At 35.8% G+C, this 25,898-nt stretch overlaps 1 protein-coding gene across 1 annotated transcript; it reads right to left on the reverse strand.

Moving 5' to 3' along the window:
* Positions 1-493: 493 nt before the first annotated feature.
* Positions 494-25,650, reverse strand: LOC145786232 (uncharacterized). Its single transcript, XM_082597874.1, has 29 exons — positions 25,539-25,650; positions 25,240-25,365; positions 23,770-24,081; positions 22,845-23,024; positions 20,372-20,581; positions 18,863-19,077; positions 18,373-18,549; positions 17,306-17,513; positions 16,825-16,921; positions 16,524-16,673; positions 15,748-15,891; positions 15,094-15,204; positions 13,519-13,650; positions 12,843-12,958; positions 12,015-12,151; positions 10,690-10,786; positions 10,349-10,410; positions 9,750-9,884; positions 9,442-9,594; positions 8,152-8,300; positions 7,279-7,414; positions 6,842-6,948; positions 5,905-6,017; positions 5,318-5,394; positions 4,800-4,934; positions 4,349-4,486; positions 3,670-3,809; positions 2,609-2,744; positions 494-887 (listed from the first exon to the last, which is right to left on the reverse strand). Exons 1-29 carry the CDS (start codon positions 25,648-25,650, stop codon positions 810-812), a joined length of 4,083 nt encoding a protein of 1,360 aa, XP_082454000.1. The 3' UTR covers positions 494-809.
* Between the last annotated feature and the right edge of the window lie 248 nt (positions 25,651-25,898).

Below are 25,898 nucleotides of genomic sequence, written 5' to 3' on the forward strand. Positions count from 1 at the left end.
ACTTAGGCTATGTGTAGTCTATCTGATCTCCAGCCAGCAATGACAACTGGGTCGCAAATGGGCAAACACATTTACGACTGCTCTCCATTCAGATGCAAATAGCGGATGGAATAATAATTCCCCGGCATCAACATTTTAACAATCGGAAACCACTACGTCAATCTCGGTAACCGGCCTTGAAAGCCTCTACAAGTCGAGAGCCAGTCGAGAGCCTGCATGTTCGACTCCAGCCACCCACACTTGCTGTTGTTTCTCTGGGCAAGAAACTTTACCATAATTGCCTCTACCCAGGGATCGAAGTCGAGTAATGGGTAGTACCAAATTTAAGTCATAAGTAGAGTAGGCTAGACAACCGGAAACAGACATTGCCGTCGGCTGCAGCGTGGGTCAGGTGTAGGTACGTCGGAAAGCGTAAACCGATGCATAGCGCTCAAGTCCGCTTTCCCGCAATGCAGGATAAAGATATGAAAAACATGAAACATGAAACAAACAATCATGATACTTGTTTTTGTAAATGTGTTAATGTTACAACTTTTATAATTTTTATAAACAACACAATCTTCATGAGCTGGTGAAAGGATAAACCTTTCGCTGTAAAAACTTTAAAAGACAACAACGTTATAGTTGATTACAAAAAGCAAGAGTAGGCTACTATGGTAGCCTCGGTCTCGAAACAGACGTAGGCTAAGCTCCTCAAAAGTCTGTTTCAAACGGCAACATCAAATACAAAGTTTGAAACTCTTGCATGAAGGAAGCTCTTTTCTTTGATGACGAATGCGTGCAACCAATATGTTTTTCAAAACTTCTGGCTAACGATTGAAATTGGAGTAAGTGTCAAAAGAACTAAGATATTCTTGTAGAATTGTGTAGCATTGTTGGTACAACTCCTGCAAAAAAAATACTGCAATTGTAGTTGAACAACCTGTACAATTTATCCCGGAATTTATCAGGTAGCCTTTTCTGCGTAAAACGAGAGATTCTCGCCAACTTTGTCAGGGTAGCCTAGCCTAGCCTACTACATAACGGCATTACCATTGCTAGCCATTATAAGAGTAGCTCGTTACAAACCTATTAGTCTAGCTAGCCTACAATAGGGTGGAAACCTATTACAAGGTAACTCGTTACTCCATAAACGAAACTTGTTACACAATAGGCTACTATAGACTTTGCGCTGCATTATAAGCTAAGGTGAGAATATTAGTTTGCGATAGGCTATTATTATTTCCTTAGAATTACACATCAGTATTATTATTGGTTCTAATAAGTTTTAATCATTTATTATGATCTACCATAGGCAATTGGAGCGTCGTCTCTCAGTCAAGCAATATAATTTGGAAACAGATGGCTTGCGATTTTTGCCACTTTTGTAAATTTATCCTACATATCATATATTACTATATTATACATTAACATATCTTACTATACGTATATCTTATATATTACACCCGACCGGATAAGGATGATGATTACTATCTTTACTCTTTCATGAATAAGCTACTATACCGTATTGCATAATTTAATATTTGCCAGATAAGAATATATCACTAAGTTACTACCAGCTTGCATCTAACTACTCCCCTGATTATTATAAGCTATTATGTTCGTTCAGAGGATCGCTTGACTTTTCGTAAGATTATTATTTAGGTTGGTTTGGAAAAGATGCATGAAACAACTCAGACACTACATCCTTCATCGGCGCTACCAAAGAGTCTCCACCTCTCATTAGCGATACCAAAAACACTCCATCCCTCACTGACGCTATCAAAGATGATTCAACTCTTATTAGAAATACCAAAAACACGCTGCTATATCATCATGCTTGTTATGCTCTTACATGCGCAGGAAATTAATTTAAAAAACAAAGCTTTTTTAACTATTTTATCTTGATAATGAGCTGCCATATTATGTATTTGTTCTACAATATATAGGCTACTTAATATCGTTGCTGCGAACACTTTATTTCTGTATGAAATCTGTAAATAGTCCTTGTTTTGATAGTCCGTTATGTAATTTCAATATGTGTGTGTAACTGTGTATATTAGTTTGTTTTTGTGATGTTGGGTTCAGTCGTGTTCTCATTGCTTTAAGAATTGGCGCTCCAGTTGTTCCAGGAACGAGGAGGCGACTGATTCTTAACTAATTCATCAACTTATTTTAAAGTATCAGGTTTGGTGGCCGTGCTTAATTATATTTATTGATGCATATACCGCAATATTAGATCCTTTCACGCACGTCTTAAACCATTAAGGTTTTGCCACCTTTTCCTTTTGTTAGTTTTGTTACTGTATTTCTTTTTCTCAATATCATTTCTTTTGCATTCTGACAAAGAAAAATAAATTGAATTGAATTGAATTGAATCGATATTAATTGTGCATGACTTGTCCACGGCGACGTCTTGTAAAACAGTTTGCCGTTTAATTTTCCTATTTGGTAACCTTGCAAAGTCCTTATGGATCAAAATTAAACTGATCGACTGAGAGGCTTTACCAGTGATAAAGGTTAAGTTATAATTAAGGACCTAAATAAAAAAATATGTAAAGACCACTTCGGTTAAGCTGCATAAGTTTGATAAGTCTAGGCTACATTGAAAAGTTTAAGCTATCATTACCAATGAGGAAACCATGCCCGGTCTCATGTCTCTTAAATCCTTGACAGTACGAAACACGTCAATTCTATGCTCTGCGTTCAATCTCTCAATCAAGTTGATCATCGCACAGAACACTCCAGTTTGTTGCAATCCATCGCTTAAAGACAGTAAAACAATCTTAAACTGCTAATATAGTCTACCGTATTTAGCATAAGGCCAAATGCAGCTTGGTTTGTAGTCATAAAACTTGTAAGTTATCTTGACCTGTTTCGTCTTCAATTTTGTCTTTGTAAGCTAAGTCTACGCTTTTATAGGCCTTACTGTAGTACGATACTTACTATTTTTATAATTTTATTTATCGGGTCCAAAAAATAACAACTCATAGTGTTTGGCTTTGTGATAAACTTTACTCACTTACCATCTACTTCAATCAAACAGTTCTGATTTGACCAGGGATATCTAAAGGGGATGCGAAGGCTTTTAGTCTGACTATAGGAAAGCTTATGTTTATTGGAAATAATATCAATTGGCATCGATAGTAGCCTAATTTAATAAACCTTGTTAGGCTACAACCTGCTTTACGCTATTAGTTCCAGACCTGGATATTCACTGCATGTTCAATGTTCATTGCTCATAGATAGGCCTACTTGTTATCAACTATCCGAACACTTGCTTTACTCCTAGCCTACCGTACCCCAAAGGCTTTGTTAAGAAAAACATCTTACTGGTAACATTTCAACTGTGTTTCTAAACAACTTGTTTTTTAAAAATGCTCTTCATAATTTCCTAACTGTTTTCTGTAGTTGATTGTACCAGCAGCACTATAAAACTTTCTGCAATTAAAAAAAACGCATGTCGCGCTACCAACTATCGCCCTTCTAGTGTCGTAAGAATAAGGCGAGCCTTCGGATGCTTTTCTTTAGATATCCCTGGATTTGACGCCTACTAATACCCCACGTTCGCATTTTGAAGACACTTTTGACATGCAGAAAGATGAGCATGATGGTTTTCTTGCCTCCCCATGCATTTAATCAGTCTATGGCCTACTTCTAGTTACCGGTTAAAGCTTAAAGTGCCTTCACCTGCAATGTACTACGACAGAGCACTTCTTGCTTTGCTTGCGTATAGATAACAGCGCAATACAAAGATCAATGATATCTTTACCGCCGGAAAATTTACTGGATACGTCCCAGTTTTCGTACTGAAGATGGTGCATCTCTTTCTGCAATACAACTAGTTCTTATCGATCGGGATTGTCAAGCAATGTAGCTTAGCCTACTTAGCTACACTTTCGTGCATGGCCAACGTTGTAGCCTTTAGCCTCATTGAGGATGTTAAAATTTGCCGATTAAGAATTCTTAAAGCAACTTGAATTTGTAGTAAATATGCTTGCGATTTAAAAAAAAAACTTGGAAAAAATGCCTTATTGCATGGGCTATCTGGTCTTCTTCTGAGGATGGCTGCAAGGAAGCTGAAAACGTTCGAGTCCGAGTTATTCTCAATTTACCGTAGGCTACGTGTTGTTTTTGTGATTGAATAAAACCTACGGTAAATGAATTAATTGAGATCAGTAGTTTTGTCCATAAAATGAACTGTTCGCCAAACAATGAGTTGCGCAATAGATTGAATTTCACTTTTAGCAGCATGATCGTTGCTTACTTCACAATGTAGATATTAACGACCTGTTTTAGCCTGATGCTGCGATTTAGCTGTGGTAACAGCGAATTGCACTAGTGAAAACTAGTTGTTCAACATTCTTACCTTTGAATGTCCGCAAACGACATTCAAGTTACGCAAAATGTAGCATGGTTTTCTTTCTTCTTTCCTTAAAGTGACGTTAATGCCATTGAAAGTCAGAGACGAGTTCTGAAATTCCGGCCAATAGCGGAAGGACATTTCCTAAACACAATATGATGTGATGCGAGACGGCAGTGGTGAGCAAACCGAAGTTAATCAGGTCTTGTCGGACAATGTGTTATCTGCCAGGGTCCGATAGACCTAGCCAATGTGTGTTTTTTCACTTACTGAAAGACAAATAATATTGAAAATACAACTTTTGTATTATTTTTACTTGTTTACAATAGCAACTAAGCTACTCTAGTAGCCTACGTAGTATTATTTTTCATTATCACCAAAATTTATGAAGAGTAGATTACTAGATAACAAGAAAAAGTAGCTGCAGTGTTCTATGACCTGCTATCATATACATTACTTGATCGTTTTTCTTGACTGGTGTAAGCATGACAATAATCTTTATGTCACAATCACAGATCATTTGCCAGAATTCGTTGATAGTATTCGACATTGGGCTTTGAGCGGCAATTAAAACACCGTTGGTCACATATTCCTACAAAAGTAAAGTAAGCTTCAACTATTGTGAAATAAAAAGTATTATTAAGAGTTGTGGTTACGTTTCATTAATATTGCTTGTATGGCCTAAAATTAGCTATCGGCAGAAGAAATTAAAAATATTTAAGGCTATTGTTGTTATTAGTAGCTGAAGCCCGAGATGTGCTAATATAATTTTTTATTCAATATTTACGTAAGCTACTTTGCGGTACAAAAGCGTTGGTGCTAACGTCCTGTTAAAAGTTTTACTGATATAGTTTATCTTATGTTTTGCTATTGCGTGTGAGTCTGAATTGCATGACTCCATTACAATAATGACTGGCATAACTTTTAAAATTTATTCTGCATGTTTGAAAATGTTTCAACAACAACATAATCCACCTCCACAAAAGAAGCGTTGATGTATGTTATCACTTCGCTTGTTCTTCCTGGAGAAAGGATGACTCTGGCGTGATCGTCTGCAATAATAATCAGCAATATAAGTTGCACTGCCAATACTTCCAGTAAAAAACATGATGAAAATACATGAAATAAACATAATGCTTAAGCCTATTTGTAAATCTGATATTACATAAAAACCGTGTAGACAATAAAAACTTCATCTCTTACAAGTAACTGAGATATAGTCATAGCAAGTCCGCTCCGTTAACTCAGTGGTTACGCGCCCGACTCAAAATCAAGCGGCGCTGGTTCGGATCTCGGGGTGTGCGCTTGAGCAACGCATTCCAGGTCTGCTCTCCATTCAGCGGCACTTAGTCAATGGAATAATTCCTCGGTGACAAGACTTCAACAATTGGAAACTTCACTCTGTCAATCTCGGGGACCGGGCCTGTGCGTCAGTGATTCAAAGCCTCTACAAATATGCGAAACTGCCAGGATTAAGCTCTGCAAGAAGCTTTCTCAGTCCGAGGATAAAAATTCAATCAATCAACACACAGACTATAGTCTACTTAGCAGTAGTATCTCACATGGTACGTTGTCTTGAGATATATTTTTGTTTTTGCATTCAAGCATGTTCCCGAATTGTCTAGAAGTGGTCAGTGGCTTGATTATATTGAGAGCTTCAAATTCTTTTTCAGACCTAGAAAATGCATTGAACGATTTTATAGTTACACCAATACAAAGTAGAGGCTAGAGTAAATGGTCGGAGGGGGGGCAACGACCTTACTCATATAAAGAAATGTTTTACAGAAGTTTTTTTCACGGTGATCAATAGCTTACAATACATTCCACCATGTGGGCATGGTCATTTAATCAAGGGACAATTCATCACCGACATTTAATCACTAAACAGATAATCATTTATGGGCACACAGAGTCATAGAGACTAATTTTTTAACTCTCCAAATAAAAAAAATCTCATATCGAAACTAATTAAACTTCACATGCTCCCGTATGGAAAGATCGACAGAAACACTAGTCAAGCTGTTAGAAAAAAAAATATTTTGAAAGTGAAGTGACTAGCAATACAACATTAGTGACCAGTTGTCGAGTCATTTCATTCCAACTAAACCTCTTGATATTCGAAAACTTCCTCTACGGTACACCAACTGTTTGAAGCAAATTTTCTTAAATCTCAAGGTAAGGTTTATAACTTATTATGTAAATGTGAACGCAAAAAAACAAATCTCCGATTAGGCTATTAGTATTACCTATGTAGCAGCAAAGATATGTTGTGCGCTGACAAAGCTGTGTGCTCTTAGTGAATGCCCAAACAGCAATATTTTTAAGATTTGGTCAAACATTTTCACTATTTGCTTTCGCAACCGATATTACTCATAAAAATGGAAGCAAAGTGAAAGGTTGGTGATTTTCATACTGAAAAGTTTACACCAGTAAATTTTTACTTATATTTTACTGAAGACTACAAAGGCTGCATAAACTTTTTAGTTTTCAATGCCATACCAGTCAGAAAGTTGAGCAATTTTTTCATTTAAATTTGATACATCGAAATCCGTGTCTCCGAGAATGTGAGCTTCGGCAATGACTTTATGAATAAATGTATACTGACCCTGTAAATATGATAGTGTTAAACAAGACAAGATATAGTAGATAAAGTTTTGTGAATATATATTCCTATTTAGCAAGTAACTTTTAATTGCAAAATAGCCGGATTAAACAAATGCCAAATTTTTAAATAATTGAACAATACTGTAGCTAGATGAGTTGTAAAAACAGCTTGAACACAACCAAACAACATGAAAATTAAAAATATTGCACTGAAATCTGTACGTCTCAGCATGCAACAAATCGGTTTTATCGAGGCAAAGAAATTTTGTTTTTGACAACGTTAAAATTGTCTCGGTGTACGTGAAATTTTACTTTTTAGTTCATATGCTTACCAAAGTCTGCACCATGTCACATCTCTGTCTCCTCATATTCATCACTGCAGAGTAAACGTCTACAGAAGATTTCTCTTTCATTTCCCTCATCAAGTAATCGATTCCTATCAAAGTCCCAGTTCGTCCAGCACCGGCGCTGTATGGAAATGTAAGCTCAATTCTATCCTTTGGCTAAATAGGCAATCGTGATTGTAAACGTTGAATTGCATGAAAATGGATGTAGACCTACTGTCACATAGCAATGCCGCAGCTGTTGTTCTATTTCAGTGGTTCTCAACTTTTTTTTGTAACCCATTTTTGTCGCACAAAATTCTGTTGCTATCAACTTTTTATGCAAGGAAAAAACTACAAATTAGGTTAAAAAAAAACAGCGAACATATTTCAAAACAGAATATTATTTATTCAACCGAGCATTGGCGAGATGTTTGCTCCTGAACATTATTGACCAACATATAAATTTTAGGAGTGATTGCGAGAGCGCACAAGATACCATCTTTTAACATCCGTGCTCGTATGATGCAATAGAAGCCATTGATGGCATCACGCCGCCAAAACTATTACTTCAATGATTATTTCAATAATTAGGATAAAAGTACCACTTTGTAGCGAAAAATAGCATTGTAACTACAATTAAAACAACTAAACAAACACACAAGTGTAAAATTAATTATAGTGACACAAATAAAATTGAATTTTTTAAATAAATCGAGCAATTTATTAACTAGGTCTGTGGCTCAATATGTTTCTATATTCCACCTCAATATGTTTCTGTGGCCCACAAGTGAGCCATGGCTCACTGCTTGAGAACCGCTGGTCTAGATTGAGTTTGCCTAGACTAACTATCAGCACAACGATCAACTGTTGGTACTAAACCTGCAATGAACGACAATCGGACCAGATGTTTCCTTTGCGTGCATACGCATGATGGCGTTATGGAGGCGTATCAAACGCGTAGTTGTGACGGGCACGCCGTGATCGGGCCACTCCGTGTATTGAAATTGCGTCACTGTTCGATTAGCTTTCTAAATAAAATTATATGGCAACTGTCAATCAAAACGCATCAATAGCGTTGAACAGAGTTAAACTTAGTTCAAAGGTCATCACAGTTTTTGAGAAAGGGCCAGTTGGCTGTAAGGAAAGGTATCCGCAGACCAGATAACCATTTTGTTCAACAGTCTGCAACCTACAATGGTGGTTCAACAGAGTGGGTGTGATTTATTGAGCTGTATCTAACATTTGACACTTTCGGTCATTGCAGGCGAATGGGTAGTGAACACAAAACAAATGATTTTTCACAAACTTCCAAAATTACACGAGCAGCAGTGGCCGAGTGGTTAGTGCGTTGGGCTCGCAGTCAAGAGCCTGCATGTTCGACTCCAGCCACCCGCACTTGCTGTTGTTTCTCTGGGCAAGAAACTTTACGATAATTGCCTCTATCCAGTGATCGATTTCGAGATCCAAATTTAAGTCATAAGTAGAGTAGACAACCGGAAACAAACATTGCCGTCGGCTGCAGCGTGGGTCAGGTGTAGGTACGTCGGAAGGCGTACACCGATGCATAGCGCTCAAGTCCGCTTTTCCGCAATGCAGGATAAAGATATGACAAACAAACAAACAAAAACAAACTGAACTTACACAAACTGAACTTTTTATAGTCGCCATTATAAAAAAGTTTTAACAGAACATAAGAAACAGGAAACATCAAGTAAAACATGCAAAACTTCACATAGCGTTGACTATTGATAGGATTTTTGTTTATTGCATATATTTCACACCATTTGCTCTGTTCGGCGGATTAGAGAGGCAAACCTTAATGGCCAAATCTGGCCGTGGGCCATAGGTTTGGTGACCCCTGTCTTAGTGAAACAACCTCAAAGGAAAGTAGCTGACAAAGGTTACGCTCGCATTCAAATTAAAAATATTAATCTTAATGGAAACTAGCTTTAACATTAACCGCAGCCAACCAAGCTGGATCTATATCATTTATATTTTTATTGAGGTAATTCAAAATATTTGTTCTTTCAAGCAGCTTGAATGTTTTTTGTTGTAATTATAAGATGAGCTGCATAGAAAATAGGCTGCTTTACAATTGATATTATCGTAGTTTAAAGTATAATGAATTTTCCAATCATCTTTGAATTAAATAAATAACAGACTACATGCCTTATGGCTTTGTTTTTGTTTCGACCTTGACAAGTTGACTGAAAATGTTCTGACAACGTAGCAACCGTAAGTCACTTCAGTGTTCGCTGTAACAGTGTACCTTCCAAATTTTAGGGTGGTAGCTTTTGATGGCCAATACTGTGCACATTTTGCCTATATCAAGAAGAAAATATTAGTAAAAAGAAAAATATGGCAATAGTAGGCTAATAGTTTTCTATCTCAAAAATACACTCAGGTAGCAATTCTTGTCAAGTTAATTTTAAGAAGATTTGTTCCAAGTTTGCATAAAGAATAAAAAATCAACAAACCTTTCCATTCTCCACCAAGTTAGCTAACATCACAATGATGTTGCAATTCTTTTCCCACATCATTTGCCAAAAAGTGTTGAAAGTTTTTTCAAGTGGTCCTTGCGTTGCAATGAAGAAGCGAGGCTGATCAAAACTCTTGAAAAAAAAAACAGAAAAAGTTATGAAGTTCATAGTGAGGTATACTTTGATATAATTCGAAGCTTAATCTTTATTTTAAGTTCTTGTACAAATCATAGTATCCAAAAACTTAAACTTCTTAATTTTCTAATTATTATAAACTCGATACATATTTAAGTAATAAACTACTATTCTAATACAAGCTAATGGTATTAAAATTACATTTCCTTTATTTTTTATGTTATAATGATTTTAATATTGTACACACAGTTTGATCTATTGCTTACATAAAAACCAGTAAATTTAAAAATTTTTAATTTGTTTATTTATAAACTCAATAGATATTTATATGATAATTTACTATCTGCATTTTATACAAGCTCATATTATTCAATTTTAAACTCCCTCCATTTATCAAAGTTATAATGACTTTAATGCTGTATAAATTATAAGGCATTTTAGCTCATGTGAAAGATACTTACATCAATAAATGATGCATTGATATACTCGTGGTGTTTTTCCAATGTAACTCTGGTGCTGTCATCTGTAAATTGACGGGTATTTAATCAGAGTAGGCCTACAGTCCTTTACATATGAGCTGCGTGAGCAAGATTTATTTCTAAGGCTTTAATTAAAAGCCTTTTGACGTAACTAAACTTGAGCAATGACGCGAGGAAAAAACCACAGCCTTCGTAGGACGAAAGTACGAGAAACCCACTTGTAAATTCTTGATAACGAAATCATTTACAAGTCAATAAAGTATAAGTAGCATTTTACCCAAATAGGATATTTTGTAAGACTGTATGAATTTTATTTTATTTACATGGAATTATATTTTTGTATCGATTAAACTTTTTGTTTTCGGCAGCACTTCCCACTTCTTTTTTCAAGTTCAAGTTCTTTGAAGCAGCCGAAATTTTCTAAAGAAAAGCAATAAATTTAACGTCACGAAAAAATGAAACACAATTCCACTTTTCAATTTGAGTAGGCTGTTGCGATGAAGTTATACTATGCGTAAACAACAGTAACAAAACAAACGGAATCTAAAACAAATCAACCAAAACATTGAATAGACGAAAATACATGTAAAACAAATGCACTTACAGTGCTGCCGTATCAAAAATGTAATTTCAGTACAGCACCATATCGGGCTTGAAGCCTGAAGGTATCGGAAGTTTTGCAGGTGAAGTTAAAGAGTGTGACGAACAAAAGTATTGTACCAGTCTGCGCATTTTACCATTACATCAATTAAAAACAAAACATCATTTGATAAATGGTCAAGGTAAGGAATATACATTGCTATTTTCTATTTAACTGAATATCTTGTGATGAACGGCAGTAAACGATAAATATTATCTTGTTCAAGGGAAAAATAATTTCAATGGTAAATATTGTGTTTAGTGGTTACTTTGGAAATGGACAGAGAATTTAAATTCCGATAAAGTTGAGCGTAGGTACTGACAAACAAACAGTTGTTTACAACTTAACATCTTGCTATGAAGTGAAATGTCTTCATAGCTTTGTCATCAAACACGCTGGTGTTTACTCTGCAATTTATAGCTTAAAAAACTTTGTTTGCTTCAAGCTTGAGTCGAGATGAATTTTGATATCAAAATCAATATTGTCCGCCCCGATAGCTCAGTTGGTTAGCGCGTGACTTCGTGAACGAAGAAGCTTAAAGATCAAGCGGCGCTGGTTCGACTCTCGGGGTGTGCACTTGAGCAACGCATTCCAAGGACTGCTCTCTATTCAGCGGCACCAAGTGAATGGAACAATTTTCCCGCAGCAACACTTCAACAATCAGAAAACTTCACTCTGTCAATTTCGGTAACCGGCCCTTCGTCAAAAGCCTCTACAAGTATGCGAAGCTACCAAAAATAATCTATCAAGGCTTTGCCAGTCCGAGGATAAAAATTCAAAACCAACCATTAAACTAAATCAATATCATTAAACTTCACTATACGTCAATAACGACTTTGTAATTTTGTTGCATTACTGTATATGTACGTACATGCATTTGTTTGCTTGCAAAAAATTGACAGTAGGCTGATCCTCCAATATGGACCACAACTTTTATATCTCGATGAATACAAAAACACAGATTGAGATTTTGTAATGTTTTCTTTAAATACTAATACAACTATTTACCGCAAATTGTTCTTCTAATGTGTGACTAGAAGCTTCCATCAACGACTGGTAGATTTCAAGAAAATTATGGAGAGAGATGGGAAACTTTTCTGGAGAATTTAAAAGTTGTATATTTTCATAGTTGGTGTTGCCAGCATCTGAAAGTAATTACGGCAGTTTATTAGCTGCTCAAACGTTAAAGAATTTCTCAATATTATAAAAGCTGAGCAACATTTACTCCACGAGACGTGAGCGACAAATCTTTTACAATAAAAGGTTAAGAAAAAGGTAGGTCTGTAACTTACGTGAAAAGTAAAGGTAAAAGATTACAATGTAAAGTTGATATGGTAAAAAAAGTATCTAAGGTTACCCATCATATGGCAGCTGCGCCACACGAACCAACGCTGCACGATATATCAACTTACATATTCTTATTATCAAGGCCGTTAAGAGAATAATTTGAGGTCGGTACCAATGAGATCTTCGGCCCCAAATGAAGACAGTTCTAATCAAAATGCGCTATACTCAAAAATTAAGCGGTGGTTTTTTAAGTTTCTGGGTCCCTCAGAAAGGTTATGGGTTCCTGAAATTATCGCGGGTTTAGGTCTAAAAGTACCTTCTGGACTACCCTGCCAACGCTATACTGCATATTACTGTATCTCAATACATCAATCAAATTAGGTCAGAGAACTCATTTCATCGTTTCCGTGAGGATTCACATTGAACCGAAACAAGAAAACTCTGTATGGAGTTTCGAAACGAAGGTTCTTTGCAAAGATAAAAAAAATAAACAAAAGAATGTGTTTTTATTGGAAATTAACTGTTTCTAAAACACGAGCATACAAAAACCTTGCTGCAACGTTGGTTCGACGATGCGATCTTCATCGACTTGCGAAAGTGAGCTCTCGACATGATGCCCGGATTCAGATGCAGTTCCAGAAATGTGGCTTTTAGGCTGCGTTTTCCTGGAGTTTCAAAAAGTTGTATTGGTTGGTTAAAGTAAAAACTACAATTGAAAGTAGAATACCCCTATAGTAGCAACAAGAGACATAAGATCTCCAGATGATACTTGTTGCCACGCTTCACTGCTATATAAATATTATAGCACTTTATTTTGTAACACGTCATACGTCCGCATTTGTGTCTGCAGCAGAAACAACTCATCTTATCATAATTCAGTTTAAGAACTCATTTAATGTGGTATGCCAATCAACCAATGGTGGTCCAAATATTCCTTGATGTTTAACGATTGGTCGTTTGTAGCGTTCGTATGTTGAAGGTACATAATTTAATGATGAACACAACAAATATTATTTGAATATAAAGTTAAATATTATTTGTACAGGAGCCCAGTTATGAGAACATGTTCTGTTAAGGGGTTTGACCACATCGGGTCGTTAAACGTTTGGAAGAAATATAAAATAATGTTGCTGTTTTCTGAGCGAAGGCTAGTAAACAGGTTCTGCAAACATCAAATTGTACGAAAATAGACCGAACAACAAGATGAGATTAATTAGTAACTTACCTTCGTCGGAGGTACACGACAACAATAATAGCAACCACAAGAATAACCGCCGCTACAATGACACCAGCTACCCACGTATAACTTGCTTTTCCTGCAAAAACCTTAGTTGCGATTGTCACATACTTTTGTTTGCTATTTAAACATAAAAAAAACATCTGGGGCTCTGAATTGACAGATTTTCTGTGGGCTTATTGCGCTTATTTTGTTTAGGCTACTTCCTTCGCAGTAGCAGGTCAAGACAAAGTTATTAAAAATGTTCTTTTAGAAAATGCTTTTGAAATGACATACCACTCAAGATCTTAAACTTGTTTTAAATACTCATTTGAAACTTATAGAAAACAAAGAAATTTCAAACAAAATTCATAAAACTGAAGATAAAAACAGTTTAGTTTTTGCAGCGTTTGCTGAAGATGGGTTTGATTTTTAAACGTTGAGCTTTTTTAATCAGGTTTAGTAGGCGTTTCTAGCATTGAATTATAAAATAAGTCTTCATACTTCTTACTTTTATCGCAAGAGTATTTTTTGCAATGTGACAATGTCACAAGCAGCCCTGTGCATGGGTAGTGGTCTCGTGAATCAAGCAAGTCTGATACTCTTCTGCCCAAATTAAATAGACATATTGATTAAGGGCAATACAGTTTGTTTATCTATGTCTGTGAACTATTTGATAGAGTTTAGTATATAGCAATTTAGGTGAGTTAACTAAATTAAATTTTTTTCATATTTATCACAAATAAAAACCTATAAACCAGAATAAACAGAAAGGAAACCAAACAGACTGTTGTTGCTGTTGAAGATTTTTTTTATTATTTAAAGCAAGTTTTGAAAAATGTTCATCTGGTCACTGCGCAGCGGCAAAGAACATTGTCACTAGTGTTAGTTGGGATATCAATGAATTTTGCTATCCGGATAAGGGTTATAGCCAGACATTTACATTTTAGCTCACCAGATAGCCGGATAATAATCAATCGGTAATAATTACTAGACCACCGCTCTTTCAAAATTTACACAAATAGTAACTTACACAATCATCTAACTGTCACATAGTTTATAATAAATGTCCACACATGCCTTGTAAATGAAAAAGTTAAGCAATTTCAACATGTATTGTACAGTATATAAAACACAATGCATCACTTAAATCGTGTAAAAGAAGTTTTGTTCTTATAGCTCCATTTTTACAAGAATTTATTATTTCACAATTTTCCGTCCTGCCATTTCTTAATCATAGAACAAGTCCCGAAATATACAGAGTTTTCTCTTTAAAAATTCCTGAAATACAGTAAGCAATACATTTCCTAACTGGCTCTTATGTGGAAAAGGTTCCCATCCCAGCTGTAGTCTATTAAAATCCGGCAGATTTATATTTTAAATGTTTATGTTTTCCAAATTATATCAATGCCAAACAACGTCTCACCGCTAAGAAACAAAACCCGGTATTTAGTGACCTCACTATGCCCCCTAACAAAACTGATTTATATGTGGAAAATTTTTGTACTAATGAAACAAGGAATATGGAATACTAAAAACGTGCAAGCAATATTACTAAGTAACATGAAACCACGATTGCATCACTTGCCTGGGTTGGGAACCTCATCTATGCCTTGAATTTGATATGACGTCACATTACTGGAAGAAAACGCAACGTTGACGTCATCAATCGGTGTGGTTGAAAGAGCGTAGAAGCTAAAATCGTAACAAATCAATGCTTTAAGCAAATGTATTTTTTCCTAATCTTACTTTTTTCAACAAAACTGTAAAACTTTTTCAATTTTAGTGCAAACAAAGACGCAAATATCGTACTAATCAGGTATAGTTCATGTGTTTAAATTCTACATGCACGACTTCTAAAGCACCATTTCGCCACATATGTATGCCAGTCAAGATTTTATCGGGAAGAGAGATACTTTTCAGTGAAACGTACTTAGCTAGAAAATTTAGTTATTTATTTAATTGATTTAACATCTGCAGACGTTGACAGATTTTGACGTACACGTATCTGCAGACTTTGATGTAAAAAAGAACTAATTTGCTCCCTAGGTTGTACAATGAAGCTCCACAAACATAATTGCTTGCAAGTTATCAGTTGAAACAACAGCAGCAAACCAGAGATTGTGGTAAAACAACCAAAAGATCCGGCTACAACCTAGACGTTCCCAATCAAGAACTAGAAATTCCCGCCTTAATGTATCCAAAACTAAGACTTCAACTAAGCTACGTTTTGAAAACCTGTAAAACTTTTCAGGCATAAAGTTTAGGTTTGTTGCAGAATAGATGCTTTTGTTCGTGTATGTTGTTGGCCTTGTTGAAACAGTGTTGATGTCGCAAGATGTTACTGATCCATCTCCTAACGTCACATTGATGCTTTTCATTCTAGTGATAAACAAAAGACTCTTGATATTGTTTGTGCGTTAACAAATTACAAAGACTACTGCACAATATTTTTCATTTTTATATGCCCTAATACCGCAATACAAGTAATGTAGCCTACTATTAGGCTTAACAACTGAGCAGTGGGATGGCGCAGCGGATAAGACGCTCGTTTTCCACTCATCCAATCATGCAATCCTGGTTCGACTCCTGGCTTAAGCTGGTTGTTGAAAAACACCGTTCACCTCTACCTAGAGTGTAATAAATTGAGTGGCCGTAGTTGCTGAAGGAAAGGCGGCCGAGAGAAAGGAACTGGCCACCCCACTCTCGTTAGTGCCGAAGGCTTAGTATAATGGGAACATTATCTTCTCATTCCCGGATCAAGCATGATAGTTACCTTTATAGCTACACTATAAGTACCGAATCTGAGGGAGTAGCTAAATTTCAGGATTGAAAACCAAAAATCTCGGTTATAAAAGTAAACGTTTTGGATCGAGCTTAGGTTTAAATAAACCAGGTAACACAATAACATTCATTTTGTAAAATGTTTCTAAATGCATGTACTGTATTGTTCAAGTACAATCTACCTTCAATTTGGTAGCCTATTATTTTTAAGTGAATTCTCCAATTCTTACCCTATTTCTGCTACGGCAAGATATTCTTCTCCCGGTTGAAGATTGGCAACGTCATTACGTGCAATTTTGTCAAGAAACGCCTGTGAAGGCTGTGGTACTGACGGAATGGTATCATTTGTAGCGTAATACTGACCGACAATAAATATGCAGCTGAAAAAATTCGTTTCTGAATTAAAAATTCTCCAAAAAAAATTACTTAAAACGTGTACAATTCAGGAATCACTTTTGAAAACAGCACTAAAACCGCAACAACAATACATTCACAACATTCTGATAAATTCACTAAGTCATTGATGAATACCTTACTGGTCCATTAGTTTGACCCACAAGAGGGTAGAACAATGTTATTTTTCCTTCATCAGACACTGTTATTTGTGGAACAGGCAAGGTGGAAGGAGCTGAAGAATTACAACTTTCATTTTACAACAAAGTATATGTACGTAAGGTAAAGGAGCCAAATCCTTTTTGTTTTATTATTCACAGTGAAAAACATGCAATTTCCAAGAATGTTACGACTAAGCCAAATGTTTAACGTAACAACTTACTCCAGTCTCAAGCACGATCGCGTTTTGTCGCTTTTATATTTTTTAGACTTTTTCTATATGGACATGCATTGTTTTTGCTGGGATAGTCAAAAATACAAACAGTATTGAACTGACACATTGTAAACATCTTTACAAGTTTGATTCGTTTCATCAAATTAATAGAAAACAGTGTTGTACACCTATACACCCTAAGTACAGTGAACAAAAAGAAAATATTTTTTTAAGTATGTTTTCTACCTGTAGGTGGAGTAATGCACCACCCCTGAGCCATTACTTTTGTTCCATTGCCAGCACATGATTGGCCAAATATTTCTGCAGAGTGCCGACGGTTCGGTTCAGAAGGAAACGAAATATTTCGAGCTTGTGGCAAAGCATTTAATACAAAGCTGTTGGTATTGGCGTTGTTCACTTCAGGCAGGGTGTTAATTTCCACGGTGACTAAAATCTAAGAAGTGGACAATACTTAAATAAGAAGAGTCTACCAAGTTTTACTGAGCCTGTTGCAATTTATTGTATCTACTTGTGATTGTGCTAAAATGTGTTCTGGTAACTTTAGCGCCGCTCCTCGTAGTGTACAACTGTGTGTCGTTTGTTTTTGTGTACTGTAATTATATTTTTGGTTTGAATATGGACATTCTTGTCTGATGCAAATAAATAATAATAGTACAACCCAGAAACGCACAGTTTTTACCCAGAGATGTTCGTGATAACAAATTTTAAAACAAAACAAAATTTTATCTCATGAAACGAAATACTTTGCTATGAAACTCCATTTGAAACGGAATAACGTCGAAGAAATTTTGCAATGAACCGACAAAGCGTTTTGTTTCGTTTTCAAATTTCATTGTTTTAAACAAGAAAAACAATATAATTTTACGAATGAAAACCTACCAAATAGTAATAAGTCTTACACAAAATGGACTTTTCCGAAAGCAAAATCGGTTCTTTGCGATAGACGATATCTACTAAGCTACCGTAGCTTACATTAGACCCCTACAGTAGATTGATGTAGTCGTTCATTCCCAGTGGACTTTTCAAGTGAGCATCTGAATGCGTTGTTATAATGTAGATAAAAATTTATCCTTTTGCCACCAAAATGCAAGTGCCATAATAAATCTTCGATAATGTTGGTACACTAAGCAGAAAGAGAATACCTATACAAGTAAATCTTAAATAAAACATTTTTAGTACCTTTTTTTTGCATTTTACAATGACTGCAAAGCTGAAACAAAATGAAAAAAGCTACCAAAAATTATTAGCTGTTTATTGTTATATTTTCTCGAAAATTTATTTACAAAACTTACAACAAAGTTGTCCACGCTCGGAATATCTTGATCTGACCACAGCCATGTTATCTGGCACGTGCCACTGTTGAGGAGATGAATTGTTGCATTTTCTACTTCTTGGGGAGTCACAGAGCTTGTTTGTGCCGACTGTGACGTCATTATTGGAAGAGTGCAGAAGCTTGGGAGAGCAGATGCCTAAAGATAATATTACTTTGTACTGTCAAGATAATTAGCTTTGACCTTTTCTGTTACTGTGTATATTTTAGTTACCTTATCAGGCACAGGCTACAGACTTGCAGTGCATAAAGTATACATTTTTTGTTTGAGTATCCCACTTTGAGAGCAGAAGACTGGTTGGCAAACACCACAATGATAAGCTTGCTGCAGGTGCTTTGTGACACAAAGAATCTCTGTAAATGGAAACCAACGACACACAGATACGTGTTGCACTTACAGCCGAACTATAGCATAGAAAAGTTATTACATCGTCAACAAATAAAATACTTACCACAACATTGTATACAGTGACAGGCATTAGGTTTGTAAATTCCGTCAAAATATTTTCTGTGTTGTTTGGCACTACTGTTTTATTGAAGTTTGCCACACGAATTTCGTGTAAAAATCCAACCATAGTTGCAGAAGGACGCCATGTTACCATCAACAGGCTAATATTGCCTTTGATACAAGGTGATGAGATATTTGTGATTGTGGGAGCATTTTCATCTGAAATTTTTTTGTCAAGCATAAGTTTGATTTTGCAGCAACCGCAATAATATTAGCATGCGTTAGTTTTTGTTAGTTTTTTATATTTAAATGTAAGGTTCACCTGCAAATTATTGTCACATCTTATTAAAAGTTTTTGGTGACAGTAGATTTTCTATTTCGCATGATATTCAAGATATGGCTACTAACTTATATAGGCTTACTACTATTTCGAAACACTTTCGGTTATCATGCACCTCTCATAGCCAAGTAGGCAGTGGCGTACGCAGGATTTTCTCAAGGGGGGGGGGGGGGGGCATTGAGAGGAGCGTAGCCAGGAATTTTGAAAGGGGGGGTTTTGACGACCGGAGGGCGAAGCCCAACGGCGTTTTCGCTTAAGACGACACCCAGCGGCGGGGGGTCTGGGGGCCTCCCCCAGAAAATTTTGAAAAATTACTTTGAATTTGGTGCATTCTGAGAGCATTTTCAACAAAAACGTAGGTATGAATATTCCTGTAAAATGGCGCTGTCAGGTGGCATAGCAAAAGGATAAGATCATGTTTTCTTCGGCATTTTTCGGAAATAAAGCTAAGTCTCTATGTTTTCTTGTTGTTAATTCCTGGCTGAGATGTTTGAATGTTTGGTATTGGCAAAACTCGCTCTTTTAATGCAGTTTTGTATAAAATTAGACAAGTTTTTTTTTAGACTGAAAGCATCATTCCCAAGCATAAAGAGACTGAAAGCATCATTCTCAATATTGTAACGTCACACGCGTGCCAAAGTGGGGTTGTAACCCCCCCCCCATGTATTTCGTATTGGTTTAGTCTATAAAACAACATTGTTACAGTAATTGCTTTGACAGAGCAATGCAAAACATATTAAATGCCTTAATCTACGTCGTTAACTACAAAATTTTTTTAAAGGGGGTGGGGGGGCCATGGCCCAATGGCCCCCCCCTGCGTACGCCACTGCAAGTAGGTAATACTATCACACAAAGTATAAATATGTACCAATATTATTGTGTTTACTATTCCAGATTAGCAGCTCTAAATTTTGTCGAGTTGATGTAATAACCTACTTTGCACTTGTAGGTGAACTTTGCACCACAACGCAATTTGAATACAAAAAAACCTACACACCACTACAACATGGAAGATACAATAAGTTTGATTCTGCCTAATAATCTGCCTAATGAATAAGTATGTCTAGCTAATTATGCAACACCAAGTAAATGTTTGGGAACATGCAACATCAATTTTAAATCTTCAACTACCCGACGTAAGCCTGTACGACAAAAAAATAAATGTTGATATACTTATGATTTCACAGACGTAATCAGCCAAGAGCGCTGTTCCAGAATCAGTTGCCTCACAAAAATCACTCTCCCACAGCCACGCATTTTTTTTACTCATGAGTGTGCAATTCTTTCCAACAGAAGGCTCATCAACAAGCCAGTTGGTGAATACCACAGGTTGATCATCAGGCCATTTCCAAGTACCGTTGTGATTTTTTAAACCTATCCAGGCTAAAGAATAAGAAATAAAGTACTTGAAAAGTTTAAAACTTTATGCTAATCATTCTTCAAGTAGGAAATACCATAAGCAGTTGATTGATTGTGGAAATATTTATCCTCGTTTATGAGATTGCTCATGAGCTTATGAGCTCAACGGCAGTTTCCAACAGCCTACTTGTAAAACAGGGGTTGGCAACTCTTTCTCAAACGTGAGGTAAAACTAAACTCAGCAAAATTTCTGCTGCCGTAGTTTTATTCCTATCATAGTTTGTAATTTTGTTAAACCATGCAAACGGATGATAGTTTGATCGGATTACCAGTAGAAAACACAAAACCAACATAGCCTACATTTACTGCTACCACAATATAAATGTGTTTTTTCGTGTTGCTTTTAGCTTGAAAGTTTCTAAACTTCAGGTAGTAAGTTGGATGTAAAAAAAGCAGGTAACATCTGGAAGATGGTTTTATCAGTAAGTTTTGCTTTTAACTGTCTCCTTGTAAGTTTCGCTGACGAAGATAGTTGTTTGCGCAAACAAACTGCTAATAAATATTCGGGCTCTTTGCTTAGTAGCTTGAAGTTTTCTTTTTTTGTAGAAGTCACTCTGTCTCTGCTTCTTCTTCTTCTGGCTTTATTTGAACTTCAAGTAGGGTCGCTGGTGCAGATTGCAGCCTTCCAAATCTCTCTGTCTGCATGCAGCATCTTCTTCTTTCAAGCTGCTTGTGATTGATTGTAACTGTTTGAAATTTTTATTTGAACTTAGCACTGTTCTGTATCTCAACTGCTTCAGTTTAACACTTCTCTTGAAGGCCACGAAACAATTTGACATCACTCTCAAAAAAATAAATGACACCGCAGGGATGATTCACTTAAAATATCGTATCACAGAAGCAAATAACCACTGGCAATAGGTTTGTTTTCTTTCTATGCGGCAGAGAGCACAAAGTTTGTATTTTCAGCTGACTTTCCAAGAGTTTTCGTTTTGTTTTGAATTTGTGTACTTACGCGTAGTGTATGGTGTATCCATATCTTGAGCTTAAGTCAGAGATTGTCCTGAAGCTATAACTTCAAGTTTTTTTTAAGTTTAATAGGCTACGATGTCATACCGACTAGAAATGAAAAATCAGAAAACCGTTCTTGATCGAAAATTTTCGCACGATTGACGTTTTCATTTTTTAGAAAGACTGCACGTTGTAAAAATAAAGCAAGTCTCCAGACCTCTCCTCTGCTTATAAGAATTGATAGCATTAGCAAAAGTTTAATTATCGAGTCGAAATAGAGCTTAGAGTATTCATTGAAAACCTTTTAAGCATGGCACCTTTGGTTACAATGGTTTCTGGTGAATTTCACAATGTTGTCACTGACTTCTTGATTTCCAATTGCTTTTGAAGCAATTACACAAAACTTGTCGATTTTGGAATTTAGCAATTGGAAATTAAAATTTAGCAATTGGAAATCAAGAAGACGTTTTTTCAATTATTATTAGATCTCCTTCAGTTGTTATCGCCAATTTTCATCGCAATGTTGTTGTTATTGAAAGATATAGTAAGATATTATAGAATTATATAGATACCACAAGGCTCGCCGTACAATGCTACAATTTAAAAAAGTTTCAGTTACAATTTAAAACAATACGGCCGCCGGCTGTACAAATAAAATCTTGTAAGATTATTTTAATGTTTTGAGTGTTTGAAACGGATTGGCAATAATAATAATGTGAATTTTATAACATTGTGTCCATCGCAGATGTGCGTTGGTTCTCAGCGTTTTACAAAGTAGAGCTGTGCTCAATGATCGCTGATAACAACTTCTAAAGCATCCCTGCAAGACATTGTTTGGTGATTTTGATTGCGTAGTGACGAAAAAATATCAGTAGGCATAAAATACTTTGAAGCCAATATCATTTTTCAAAAAAACTTCATATTTGATCATCCTAAAAATATAAGTGTGAAACTGTGATTGTTAACCATGGTTTTCGGGCTTTGCATCTAGCCTGGTATACTTTAAAACAAAGCATAAGTTTCATTTTATCGCCTTGTAGTATTAAAAGTTTGTAATTTGTGCTTGGTATTTTTTAATTAAATTACTTCTATTTGTTATTTTGATACCATGGAACACATGACGCCTCACCAAGTGCGTCACTGAGAAGGTTTAGGGTGTAGAACTGCACCCTTAAGCAAGCTAGGTATAAAATTAAGCTCTGAAAAAAGGAGATGGAGACTGAAAATCTAGGGTGGAGACTAAAAATCATTACTAAAAAACTCTAATGGAGCTCACCGTTGTTTGTCCATTGTTGAGTTTCAAACACTTCTTCCATTGCTTGTTGTGTGTAAACGTCATCCACAGAAGCTAAATGCCCTCCAATATTTTTGCATTTCGTTTCAGCTCCATCACGATACAATGGTGGTTGTTGTTTGTAAAAAACAAAGTAGTTTTTTCTTATAACTTTGTAAAAGTCTAAATAAAAAATTCTTGAGTTACGTCCCGGGACTAGTTACGTCTTACAACCAACAGCTTGCAAGTTCTCGCAATGTCACTGAAATCAGCTGAGTGCTATCCATAAGTAAGTTCATTGCAATTGAACAAGTTTAATCAGCCATTTTAGAATTTTCCGAGATCAATACTTTTTACTGCAATTTTCAATTTGATACATTCTCAAAATTCAAATTAAAAATAATTCATTCACAAATTTTTCAAATTAAAAATAACAGTAAAAAATTTGATCTCGGAAACTTCTAGAATGGCTGATTAAACTTGTTTAAAATGTATTGAAATTAATGTTACGAATACCATCTCAAAATTCTTGCACAAAGAGTTTATTTGCTAAGATGTAGCCGTTACTTTTCTCGAAAGGATTTTCGGTTGAGAATAGTGCCAATCATTTGGCTTTAAAAATAAATATGTGACGCATATCAAGCGACAAAGGTTGAAATCTTAGCACGAGCAATTTATTTAAAAATAAACGCCCAAAGCTTCTCAGGGTAAATTTTAAAAGTTCAAAGGTGTGCAGGCTTAACAGCTGCTTGAAAAGGGTCCTTGACTACAGAATGGTTGAGAACCACTTCTGTGCAGTTTGCAAGTATGCAAGCATTTTCAACAGATAAAACTTAACAAGAAGCCTTCTCAGTTCGAAGTCAAATTGTCTTAAAATAAAGAATACAGCATGATTTAAATAATAATAATTGCTATAATTATATCTCACCATTGTTGATGGTAAAGCTGTGCGCATCACCGTCAACTATGTTTACCCCATGGCAAGAAATAACGCTGTGGCCCAAGCAGAATCCACCAAAAAACATTGTCAGTTCACTCTGGACAAACATTCCACTGGTACTAGTTGCAATACGAAACCAGGATAATGTTGCAGACTCTTCCAAAATACTTTCATTTAATAACATCCCATTCAGTTCCCAAGTAACGTTTGGTGCTGGACTGCCTTTAAATTCACATCGAAGTGTGAAGCTGTCGTTGAATATGGTTGACTTCGGATCAAAGCTTTGCAATTGTGTAGGCACTGGGAAAGAATTTTTATATGTTGTTACACATATTATTTTGCTCATGTAGTATTTGACACTTTATTACAGAAACAAATAATGTACAAGCTTTTAAAGTAAAACGTGGTTTGCTGTTTGTGCGATGTAGGTCATCAACGATATTTAGATGCTGTAGGCTACCAAACGTTTTAGGGTGTCGACGCCAAGTGAAAATCAAAATAAATTTGGTGCTGTATAAAAACAAGTAAAAGCATTGTAGAATATACAAAATACAAAGTGCGCAAATTTGAAAGTTTCACAACAATTCAAACACTTGTAATAGCTAATTAAATCATATGATAGCTCTTAGAATCTAATTATCGTGTGGTCACACACACCTTTAGGGAGAAGGGTGAAAGTTTATAGCTCCACAAGTATTGCAGACATTCTGGGAGTTTCAAACCCAACATGACTCTTGTTGAGGTGTTTGCATTTTTGACTGAAAACAAATTTGAATCCCACTATATAGCTCGGCCGAAATATGTCTGTTCTGCAACTAACTTAGGCAGGGTTGGGCAATTGAATTTATCCGTGGGCCACGAAAAGGTTGCATTAAACGGAAAACATTCTCCCTTAATTTAATCGTATAAACTAATTAATAAATAAATAAAATAAAAAAAACACACGAGAAGGGTATTTTATTGTTTTTCAGAAATACAGTTTATCCAATTCAAGTTATTCAATGAAGCAAATGCAAACTTTCACAGGTTTAAAAAGTTTTGTGTTTTGAGATTTTTAATAAGGCCACTTGTTGAGATCTTTGTCAATGTCTTCAAATTTATGTCAGTGAAAAAAGAAGATCTATTTTTATAGCGCCCAGTTGTGTCGGAGAAGTACGCAAGTAATTTGCTGCATTTAATGTTGCTATAAAGATAACACACTGTGTTCTTACAGAAGATATGCTATTCAAATGTTGATGGCAATGTCACATGTGAGACACATGGCACATGTGTCTTGGAAGATCTTAAATCAATACTCTGTACAATAAGCTAAGACGATAAGAGTAATTTATTTCTGATATCAACGATAATTTTAAGAACAGTTAATTTTGCTCATAAAATCTTAAAATGTTTTTTTGGCCACTGATTAATCAACGTAGACTGTTGGTTCTTATCACAAGCAAATAATCACAAACTTACGATATTGACAAACGTTCCCAGTGTAGCCGCCTATGCATGTGCAGTTGACAGAGCCGCTGTTGATAGAACAAGTTGAATTGTTTAAACACTCAACGGCGTCATCTTCAGGTTTGCATGGCCTGAATTCTGCAAGACAAATTTGTCAGAACCACCAGTGTGTTCAATACACAAAACTTGTATTACTCTGCACTAAGCACTAGTATAAAACTGTGTAGTAAAGGAAAATATGACATTAATTATTATCATCATGTGCCATCTCCGAGACGAAAGTTGGCTGTTCATTGGCTTCCACACGTCACGTTCTTCCGCTACTGTTTTTGCTTTTCCGATGCTGGACAAATCAGGCCACTGTTTCACATCATCTCCCCAAGTTCGTCTCATTCTTCCCTTGCACCTCTTTTTTTCCACCATGCCTTCAATAACCAATTGATGTAGCTATGCTGCCGATCCTCTCAAAATGTGTCTCGTGAATTTCATATTTTGTTTTACTAAATAGTTTGCCCATCTATCTTGCACTTCAATCTATTTTCTAATTGCTTCGTTTGTAATGTGTTTTTATATGATAATTTAAAATATTCTTCTGTAGCACCAGAGTTGAAAGGCATTAATTTTTTTGTAAATTTCTTTGCTGTAGGTCCAAATTTCACTTCCATATGACA

This window comes from Aplidium turbinatum, chromosome 17 (genome assembly GCF_918807975.1).
Source record: "Aplidium turbinatum chromosome 17, kaAplTurb1.1, whole genome shotgun sequence".
Taxonomy (NCBI): Eukaryota; Metazoa; Chordata; class Ascidiacea; order Aplousobranchia; family Polyclinidae; genus Aplidium; species Aplidium turbinatum.